The sequence below is a fragment of the Gadus macrocephalus genome, chromosome 7 (genome assembly GCF_031168955.1).
Source record: "Gadus macrocephalus chromosome 7, ASM3116895v1".
Taxonomy (NCBI): Eukaryota; Metazoa; Chordata; class Actinopteri; order Gadiformes; family Gadidae; genus Gadus; species Gadus macrocephalus.
The window spans coordinates 5,911,360-5,922,008 of record NC_082388.1 but is presented as its reverse complement, the minus strand read 5'-3'; the positions used below and the strand labels follow the sequence as shown (position 1 = coordinate 5,922,008).

Here is a 10,649-nt window from a genome sequence, read left to right as displayed (position 1 = left end):
AACAAAGATCCTGGGTTTACACTTTAAGGCCGATCCATACCTCCGGATCCGGACGAAATTTGTCCGTCGCCCCAAACGTTGCCCCCGGAACTATCCTTCATACCTCCGTCTGGTTTCAGCGTTCTTATGGATGTTACGCAATAAATCCTCTAGAGGGCAGTGACAGTCGTTTCACAAATTAACGGCATCGACAATCGCAAACATTACATCTGTAGAGATGATTTTGCTTTGCGTCATCCGAAATTGGCAAAAAAAAGTGCAAAAAGTGTGCGGTGGCATGTGACACCCCTCACCAACCAGCAGATTATCTCCTCAAAATGTTGTTAAATGACCAGTTACAACTCATTGCCAAAGCAGGGGAACAATAACAATAAACAATAAAATAAAAATGTCAGGTAGGGTAGACTGAGTACAGTTGGATACACGTTTACTTTTACCAGCTTCCTCACACAAATTAGACTATTAAAAGACACCAAAAAAGAAATTATTTTAGACTTAACATATTTTCAGGGTGTGTGCCAAAATATAACCAAGGATTTATATCTTGAAGGTGTCTAATTTTTATACAATCAATCAAATAAAAAAAGTGCACTTTTGTCTCAACTGTACCCTCGCTGAAAAATGGTAGGGTACAGTTGAGACTCCATTGAAAACAATGGAAATGTGACATGCCAGTCTTTGTCTTTGTATTTAAATCATTGAAATAATTATGTGTTCATGTGTTTTTCTAATGTATTAGGTTAAAATACCATAGACTACAACCCATAAGTCTATAATCAATGTAATTTACATCACACCATCTATTAATAGCAGGGTAAAGCAAACAACAAACATCCACTTTTTAAGCTTAGCCTAGGCTACATTTATTATTTTTTTCAACTCATCAATGTCATCATATAATATTAAAAAACTGGTTAAACAAATAACTTATAACAAATAACTTATAACAAATATAATAACAACAATAATATAATAACAAATAACTTGTAACAAATATAATAACAAATATTTAGGAACCATCATGTCAGGTTAAAAGCTGGGTATTCAATATTTAAAATATATTTAAATTGTAAAGTTTGTTACGTATTTTTTTTTCCAAAGATACATACATGTTCGCCCTACTCACAATGGTGGCATGTGTACATGGAACTACTAGCACCACCAGGGGTACACGCAGTGTGGGACCACATACAGCAAACAGAGCAGGCCGTCCAATCCTCTCCTGGTCTTGAATAAGAAAACCATTCCGAGCACACAAGGCATTGAGTATCCTCATATGTTTTTTGTTTCCCCACCTTCCCTCCATTTTTTTTCTCCTTCAGTATGTTGCGCTTCACCTTTTTTGGTGCAGCCTTCTTCTCCTCCATAGCCTCCTTTACTGGAGTGTCTGTGAGGATCTCTGTGTTCCTCTTCCTCCTGCTGCTGCTCGCTTTCCTTGGGCCAGCACGTGGAAAGGGCCTGACATTCTCGGGTGAAAATTCATTTTCCTAGTGAAGATGGACAAAAGCACAAAATTTTTTTATTGCAAACACATCAAAACTGAGCATTGCATTTTCAAAATCATAATGTGAAATCAATTATTAAATGTGGTATGAGTTTTCCTTACCTCAGTAGTGACGACAACTTCTTCAGGTTCCCCCAAAAGAATGGTCACCAACTCCAAGTCTGGGAATTCTGGGAACACAAGGGTGAGGGAGCCGTCAAGAAGCTGTGATGACACATCGGCAGCAGGCCCAGGGAGGGAGAGAGAGAGATCCGCGTTGGATGGGCCGGCGAGAGAAAGAGAGGGGTCGGCGCGGCGCATCACAGGGGGGTCGGCGTTGGATGGGCCGGCGAGGGAGAGAGAGGGGTCGGCGTTGGATGGGCCGGCGAGGGAGAGAGAGGGGTCGGCGTTGGATGGGCCGGCGAGGGAGAGAGAGGGGTCGGCGTTGGATGGGCCGGCGAGGGAGAGAGAGGGGTCGGCGTTGGAAGGCCCAGGGAGAGAGAGAGAGAGATCCGCGCTGCACATCACAGAGGGGTCAGTGTTGGATGGCCCAGGGAGAGAGAGAGAGGGGTCGTCATGGGATGGCCCAGGGATGACTGGAGGGGGTCTGTCTGTCACCGAGGCTGGAAGGAAGACATCAGCTGGGAAAATGTCTTTGTTCAGCGGCCAAATCCCCGTGCTGCTGAACCCCTTCAAGATGTTTCTTGGGGATGCTGCCTCCAGCAGGATGGTGTTCAGCAGCGATGGCATGTCGTAGATTGTCACAGTTTTGCCGGGGTGGTGACGGTGCCACTGGTCCATCTCACTTGCAAGCAGCCTCTTCAATGGCCCATACACTGCCTTATCAAGGGGTTGCAGGTGGTGTGTGCAATGGGGTGGAAAGGACAGCATGACCACCCCATTCTCTCTGCAGTAGTTGATTGCGGCCGTTGAAATGTGGGAGGAATGATTGTCCAGCAGGAGAAGGACTTTTTTCTCCGCCGACGCCCTTGTATGATGCACAAAGTGCCTGAGTTAAGTCAAGAAATCCTCCTCCTGCATCCACCCACTCCCATTGGCTGTGCCAAGGCACCCCTCAGGACCACCCAGCACAAAATGGGGCAAAAACCTTTTCCGGGGGAAAATGAAGTGGGGTGGGATAATGTTCCCCATGGCATTGCAGGCCAGTGCCATCGTCACGAGGGTTCCCCTCTCTGCCGAGGTGATGCTCCCCACCCGGCGTTCCCCTCTCGTTGCCACAAGGTGGCCTGGCTTCTGGACTGTCATGAGTCCGGTTTCGTCCATATTCCAGACATCCTGTGGCTGAAACTGGTACTTGCTGTACACTGATGTGAGCTTGGTGAAGAACTTGTTCACATTCGTTTCATTAAAGCTACTCTGCCTGTAAAGGCTGGTTGCCTGGGGCCTTCTGATCGACAACTCGTGATGCCTCTTCATGAAATTTGTGAACCAGCTGGCACTGGCCATGGACTCCTCATTCCACTTATCCGGGATCTTTATGTTGTACGTCTTGGCAACCTCAAAGGCAAGTTTGCGGACCTTAAACAAACAAACAAACAAACAAACAAAAAAACATTTAAACATTTAGAAATGCAAAAAGCACGTTAGGCTAATACATTACATTACACTTAGCAGACTTTTTTTTTTTTTTTTTTTACAAAACTAGTTAGGCATATGCTTTTTGTCATTTTACTTGGCCTAGTCTCCCCCTTTTAGTCTTCTTGAATACTGTCCTACCTCTTTTGGCGGTAAACCATAATACATCGCCGCAGCCTTCTTGACATAGGCTACCAGGCTCTGCTCCTGCTGTACTGTAAACACAGCATTGCACCCCCTGTAGCCTACTGAGGGACGCCCTGTTACTCCCTGCGCTGCCATTGCCCCTTTCTTCCTCATGTAGCGGCCCAATGTAGAAAGCGGTATGCCAAAGATCTCAGCGACCTTCCTGTATGACAATCCTGACTCAATAGACCTGGAAGCCCTCTCTAAGTCCTCTAGTGGCACTCCCCTATTTGTAGACCTAACTCTCGATCGTGGCATCCTGTAACAGACAAATAAGTTAGTAAGCAAGTAGGGAAATAAATAAATAAATAAATACATAAATAAATAAATAAATACAAAGTCCCCCCCCCCCCTCTCTCTCTCTCTCTCTCTCACAAACACACACACCACAATAATTTAGGCTACTGCCAACGTTTGTACCATTATTTTTTTGGAAGGAACATAAACATTTTACACCTAATTGTATTATGTAATGTCTAAATGACAATATAAATATACTAGCTACGCAAAAAAACATTAAAACACGCTTTAAAAAGTATAGTCTATTAGTTAATGTGTAAAGCTGCCTATAGGATGATCTGTCTCAACTGTACTCGTTTAACCACTTGTTGTATTTCACTTTAAACTTTGAAGTTTTGGCAACATTCATACAAGTAAAATGCACAGATTCATAGTATACAGTTGAAATATATATATATACATCAATATGAATTCACAAATGTCTTTAATTTGGTCTAATTGTGATTCAAACCCTGTTGTCATAAACGGGCAAGCGCTTCACATGTAACGCAACGGAGTTCTAGGTCGGGTACAGTTGAGACGATGTGCACCGGCGGACGTTCTGTTCCCAATAAACAGCTTTTCTTCAGCTATTTAAAGGACAATGAGGCCGACACTTAAAAGGCTGCGCCTAGAATCATAGAATCTAGAGTTACAATACGTAACTATCGTTTCAGCCATTTACTGTATAATTCAGAATTGAATGAGGAGGGCTGTCAATCAAATATCGCGCTTCAGAAACGGCCAATCATAGGAAAGCCCGCCCTCCCTTGGTTCCCTCCCCCATAGTGCCAAAACTAAATTTGCGCGCGAGAGCAGAACATCATTCGCAAGAGGCTGTTACACACACACACACACACACACACACACACACACACACACACACACACACACACACACAGTAAAACATGCATTTTTTGATTTGTCAATATGTTCAGTTATTTTGGAATCGTTCTTGTTGTTACATTTGTGTAGGCAGGGGCGGCCCCAGCACATTTGGCGCTCTAGGCGAGCTTCACTCCTGGCGCTCCCCCCCCCCCTCCGCAAAAAAAAAAAAATAGTTTGTTAATTCCCCACGAAAACTGAATTGCAACCTTGAAAAACTGTTTTGCCCTGTAACTGCATTTCTTTCACATAAACACAACAACGATCGCAACGATGAACAAACATTAATTCAAGAATAAAATCCACGGAGGAAATGGCAAGCCTGTGCCCTGCTGAACTACGCTCCGACCACACCCCCCTGTGAGACGGTTTATGGACACATGCCCCGTTTTGGGAAAGTTCACTTGACTAGTTCAGTTCATAGTTCACACATTTTAAAATGAACGAGTTCAGTTCATAGTTCATTATTCAAAAGTTTGAACTAAGTTCACAGCTCTCAATATGTTGCGAGCTATAATGTTCTACATCTCTATATGTCTGCAATACCGCTCTCGGCATGGCATCTAAGCAATTTCGGCGCTCTCACACTTACCAGGCATTGACAGTAGCAGACTGTACAACACTGCACATACCTGCACGTCATCTTCCCAATCGCCTGCTGATGGCTGGCAAACAACAATCTTAGAAGGTCTAAGTCACTTGTGGCACATATTATTCACTTATTTTAAGCCATCAATCTACATGAACAAAATTAGCCGAAATGGAATAAAACGAAATTCACCAAACGGAAACAGATTTTTTTTTTTTTAAACAGAAAATCATTGACCCTTTTCTTAACAGTTCTACAGTAAAGTACTGCACCTTTATTTATTGCAAGAACAAAAGTGCAAAGTGCACACAAAACAAATGAACAACTTAGTTAACAAACAATAATAATAACAACAACAAACAATACAATAATATATGTAAATCTAAGAGTGTTAAATAATCAGAATATTAAAAATAAACAAATAAATTGACAAATAGAAAAAGTGCAAATGAACGTTGTCTAAAGAACTATATACATTTTACTCCACACTTCAAAGGTTACAGTGCAGTCCTTCTGGCCTTCCTCGCTGCAAAGTGATCAATAACATCATTGTACTGAATCTGACCACCAACTTCATGATTAATGCTGATCACAGCCAGACCACTGAGGCGTTCTTGAGCCATCGTTGACCTCAGGTAGGTCTTCAAAAGTTTTAATTTCGAAAAACTCCTTTCTGCTGAAGCTACTGTGACAGGAAGGGTTGCACTGATCCGCAGAGCTATACAAAGGTTTGGGTATATCTCTGTGAGCTGCTTTGTTTGGATGAACTTGAACAACTCAAGAGTCGACATGTTGGATGGGAAGGGCCAGCTCCTTCCCATCCAAATCAGACTTCCCTCCATGGCTTAAGGTGTGTGCAAGTGCCTCTGCTTGCTTCATGAGCTCTTGGTGTGGCAGGTCTGGGACAAGGACAGCATCCACATTCATCTCCTCACACATGGCCTTGGCTGATGTTTGTGAAGCCACAAAGCCTGTGGCTCTGTAGGACTCCAGAGCTTGTTGTGTTTTTTTTAGAAGACTTACGGCCACATCCACTTGCATAGTCTGGGACTGCAAGAGCTTACTCACGTGCTGAATTTTATTTAGCACATCATACCAGACCACTGTGCACAGTGAAAAGCGGAATGACCCCACTTCTTCTGCCAGAGACTGGGCTTCAATCCTGATCATTGGGTCTTTGGCCTGGTTTCTCACCTCAAGCAGTGCCTCTCTCACAGCTGCGGCTTCGTATCGCAGAGGTTCCACAGCTTTCACTCTGCTCTCCCATCTGGTTTCTGACCACATTTTGAGCGAGAGGTTCACTTTCTGTTTGAGGATGGCCCATCTCTGTGTAGAGGCAGAAAACAGACAGTATAGCTTCTGCACAATACCAAAAAATGATATTGCATCTTTGGAGCTTTTGGCAGCATCAGAAATTACCAAGTTAAGTGTATATGCCCCACAAGGCACGAACAAAGCTCTTGGGTTTAACTGAAGTAGCCTGGCCTGTACTCCCTTGTTCTTTCCTTTCATATTTGCCCCATTGTCATAGGACTGTCCTCTGCAGTCATCAAAGGCAATATCCAACTCCTCCAGCCTCTTCAAAATCAGGGCAGACAAACTTTCTCCCGTGGAGTCCTCTGCCACTAGGAATCCCAGAAAGTGCTCTTTAACCCGGGGGTCTTCTTCCACTGTCACAATTCTTATTACTACTGACAGCTGTTCAATGTGGCTAACGTCCGGGGTGCAATCTAAAATGAGGCTAAAGTATTTGCACTTCTTTATTTCCTGCACCATTGTTGAGAGCATTTTTCCACTGATGCACTGGATCAACTCGTTCTGGATGGTTTTGCCCAAGTATCTGTGGTGTGATGTTTCACATTTAACCTTGTGGATGTGGTCTTTCATCACTGGGTCAAACAGTGCCATAAGCTCAACCTCTTTCAGAAAGTTACCATTTGAAGGAGAGTGGAGTTTATCTGAGTGTCCTCTAAATGACATATTTCGCAAAGCGAGCGACTACAATTGCAACCAGTCTTGTCAGTACTGCTCTCCACCGACTCTGCTCTGCCTCTAAGAGGGCCTGCTCTTTTTTGTCAATGGTTGTACCTTGTTTTAATCTAACTGCCAATTCTTTCCATGACGCCAAATTGTTCAGGTGTTCCTGACTATTATCGTGACTGTTTAGAGCAGCACTTGCATTCTTCCAATCAGACAGTCCTCCATGTGTTAAAAGAATGTGTTTTGGGGAGAAAAGCTGACAACAAAAACAAAAAAGGCTGTTTTTCGTTTTTGAATAAGTCAACCAACTTCTTTTAATCCTTTCTCCGTTGATTAAGGTCCTGCTGAAGTACTGGTGGTGGCAACTTCTCCCATCATCTCTCCTTGGAAAAATAAAATCAGGTGTTACCTGATTCGGTCCTCTCCGAACAAACTCTGTTTTTATTGTGTCCGTGAGATGTGCAGGCCAGTCAGCAGGATCGGTTGGTAATGGCTTGTCTGTCTTTGCTGCATCTGGGTGGCACACAAAAAGCACACTTTCTCATCTCATATGCAAAATAACTTCACAAACCTAATTGTTGTAGTTTATAAACCATTCTTTCTTGATAGAAGATATTCAGCTGTTTGTATAACCTCTCTGCATTTAAATGGATCTCTATGAGAATGGAGGGGTGGTGGGTAGATATACACATACACATTTCAGTATTTAATAAATGTTTCAGAATGAGATATGTAATTACAATGTAATGTCAATTAGGTAAATAGCTAACAATCTTTAGATTCACGAGGCACACACCTGAGAAGGGTGTATGGGTGGAATCTGTGGAATCAGTGGTGCAATCAGGATGAGAAACAACACGCTGGTCTGAAGTTCCTTGCAGTGGTTCTGGGCCTATACCTATAGAGTGAACACACAAGAGCAAATATATTGGCTGGATTAGACATGACACAACATATTGTAACTTTTACATTACATTATTTATCATCAGGAACATCTGTTGACACATTGCACTCACCTGAACAAGCAGACACAGTGGTCAGTGTGGAATCGGTGGTCATCTCTTCAGGATGAGCAGCTTGCTGTTCTGATGTTCCTTCGAGTGGTTGTAGGTCTATACAGAGAGAACGCAATAGTAAATATATTGAGTGGATTAGAAATGACACAACATATTGTCACTTTTACAGTACATAATTTATCATCAGGAACATCTGTTGACATATTGCACTCACTTGAGGACGGTGGCGCAGTTGAGGTGCGTGGCTGTTCCTCGTCAATTGAGGCAGCAGTTGGTGTCATGTATTTTAAAAGTGAACCTAAAAAATATATAACAAAAGTATGCATTATTAGTTATTGAGCATTTTGGTCTATTTGGACAGCCTGACATACTTTCTATATTCCTAGATGCATGCATAGCTCTTGATTAGTTAAATCATATCTAATTAAACTGGCTAGCTCGCTCCACCAAAACTGACGTTGTTATGATAACTAAAAAAAAAAAGAATGACACATCGAAAATTACGCAAATTGCTTAATTAACTCGAACTGATGTTTTGACTGAATGGCAAAAACAAGTTACGTCACAAGTCACTGGCTAGCTAGCGTTAGCTAACAGGCGAGATTACACAAAATCCATTCGCTAAATTTGACATACAACACTTGGATTTTTACCAGTATTCCTCATTGTTGACAAGTTGCCGTGTTTGTCTTCCTTAAAGGGTGTACTATGCAACGAGTAATATATTTGAAGTGCTGTTGCACTGGCTATGGTCGTTATACAGTGCGCCCCTATTTTAATTATGTCTTTTTTTATATAATGTAGAATAAATGGACATATCATTTTTGATATACCCGCCTCTGTAAAATCTTGAAATAACTATATGACAGGGAGTAGGACAACTTTGATTGAGGTACATATTTTCTTCTTATCTCAACTAAAGTGCCCGAAGCAATTCACGCATTCATCAACCTTTCCTATTTGGAATTCATTATAGGCAAAGAACAGGATTTAAAGATTTACCTTTCTCCTTTGCACGTTTCTCTTCTTCTTCCTTTCTCTTCTTCTTAAATTGCGCCCCGGATGGCTTTTGCCTCTTCATTTTCTTGATTTCGTTCTTGATTCTCGATTCTTGAAAACACTCTAACCAAACGCCTTATAGTACTAGCATGTTCTGACGAAACCAAGGAGGTAGGTTCCCCTTCCGTTTTCGATTTTTGGCTCATTTTACCCTAATGTTAGATTTATTTTTTTTAATTTCAAAATATTGGTTGGAGATATAGAAGGGGCGCAAAAATATGCGCCAGGAGGGGAAAAAAATATATAATTTTTATTATTTATTTTTTTGGGCGCATTATTTTGCGCTCCCCCTCTAGATGGCGCTCTAGGCGGCCGCCTAACCCGCCTGTAGGGAAGGCCGCCCCTGTGTGTAGGTTAGGCAGGCAAGGCAGTAGGGTTAAACTGGTTAACAGAGTGTGATTTTTGTTCTCATGCAGAAGACCAGCTATGTTTTCCGTTGTCTGCTTTGACAATTCCGAGGAGGTGGAGGTTGTGCCAACGCAATGGTACAATAATGGGGCGTGCAGGTGGCCCCCCCACAAGGCTGAGGGAGTCAATCGGGCCATAAGGCAGCTGGAAGAGCCCCAGGATAACTGGCCTCTATTTGACAATGCCAGGGTTTTTTTTCTTCAGGTATGTATACTTAAATAATTAACTGATCAGTCATGATATCAATAAATACAATCCTAAATTCGAGTTCTGTTCAACAGATAACTATCTGGAGTGTCGCCAGAAGCTGCCACTGGCTCAAAACCAGACCGATTTGGCATCAGAGGTCGAAGACCCAACAACAGACCGGAGACCCAAAAGAAAAATCAAGTATGACTTTTATGCTTTAAGTGCCTTTTGTTCCAACATATTTGTGCAAAGCCAGTCTCTTTATGAACTCATGTATTTGTCTTTTGTTTTGTCTGTCTCTAATAAAGGCCAAGTAGACACGTCCGATCGGACTTTGAAAGTCAAGACCCCTGCAGTCCTCCAAAGAAACAGGCCTTCCAAATCCTCCCTAAGGCCCCTGCTATCTCTGGACCGTCCAACTTCAGGCGCATACTAGCGCAGCCCACGCAAAGTGGGTGTTATGAGGTCCCTGTGAACAATGAGCAGCCTCAGGGTTTTCAGGTAGTCGAATTGCAGAAGTAATTTAATTTGGCTTTTTTAGTGGAGATGATAGATGATAAAATAAGTAAATTGTTGTTCACTAATAAAAGGCAATCAGAATTGAAAATTAAGTTGAAAGTTGAAATAATAGCAATTCATAATAACAATATATTTTTACGCCCACCTCCAGCACTTAATGACCCTGGGGTCAACCCTTCGCCAAGCAATTGGCGTGAGTTATGGTGGAGGTGACGTGGCAGAGACAGGGTCAGAGGAGGTGATGGTAGGGACACCTTATTCGGGCCAGTCTGTCAGTCCAGGGACAGGGACTCAGAAGGGAGGCTGTGATCAAATGTGTGGAAGTAAGAATTAATGTGTTACACTCCTCCAGCCTTCGATTGATATATGAGTGATATATATGAGTATATATCCTTGGAATAGAATAGATAAATAGACACATACATAAATAAATATGAATGTACATACAAAAATACATGCG

General features: G+C 42.5%; 2 protein-coding genes and 1 long non-coding RNA gene across 4 annotated transcripts; 1 reads left to right on the top strand and 2 right to left on the bottom strand.

Moving 5' to 3' along the window:
* Positions 1-383: 383 nt before the first annotated feature.
* LOC132461284 (uncharacterized) lies at positions 384-4,084 on the bottom strand. Of its 2 annotated transcripts, XM_060056329.1 has the most exons (4): positions 3,221-4,084; positions 1,607-3,022; positions 1,338-1,487; positions 384-1,227 (listed from the first exon to the last, which is right to left on the bottom strand). In XM_060056329.1, the coding sequence occupies exons 2-4, from the start codon at positions 2,372-2,374 to the stop codon at positions 1,153-1,155; spliced, it is 993 nt and encodes a 330-aa protein (XP_059912312.1). In that variant the 5' UTR covers positions 2,375-3,022; positions 3,221-4,084; the 3' UTR covers positions 384-1,152. The 2 variants fall into 2 exon arrangements, with proteins under 2 accessions (XP_059912312.1, XP_059912311.1); XM_060056328.1 differs by having other exon boundaries at positions 384-1,487.
* A 1,711-nt stretch (positions 4,085-5,795) lies between these two features.
* Positions 5,796-8,451, bottom strand: LOC132461162 (zinc finger MYM-type protein 1-like). Its single transcript, XM_060056207.1, has 3 exons — positions 8,229-8,451; positions 7,795-8,110; positions 5,796-7,511 (listed from the first exon to the last, which is right to left on the bottom strand). The coding sequence occupies exon 3, from the start codon at positions 6,996-6,998 to the stop codon at positions 5,796-5,798; it is 1,203 nt and encodes a 400-aa protein (XP_059912190.1). The 5' UTR covers positions 6,999-7,511; positions 7,795-8,110; positions 8,229-8,451.
* A 975-nt stretch (positions 8,452-9,426) lies between these two features.
* LOC132460770 (uncharacterized) lies at positions 9,427-10,649 on the top strand. The gene is made up of 3 exons (XR_009526426.1): positions 9,427-9,871; positions 9,979-10,171; positions 10,341-10,649. It is a non-coding gene; the product is annotated as an uncharacterized LOC132460770 (long non-coding RNA).

Coding starts and splice junctions, on each gene's coding strand:
- LOC132461284 (XM_060056328.1), bottom strand. CDS start 2,374: ATGCTGTCCTTTCCACCCCATTGCACACACCACCTGCAACCCCTTGAT. Junction 1,488..1,606: donor AAGTTGTCGTCACTACTGAG/GTAAGGAAAACT, acceptor CATCTTCACTAG/GAAAATGAATTTTCACCCGA.
- LOC132461162 (XM_060056207.1), bottom strand. CDS start 6,998: ATGTCATTTAGAGGACACTCAGATAAACTCCACTCTCCTTCAAATGGT.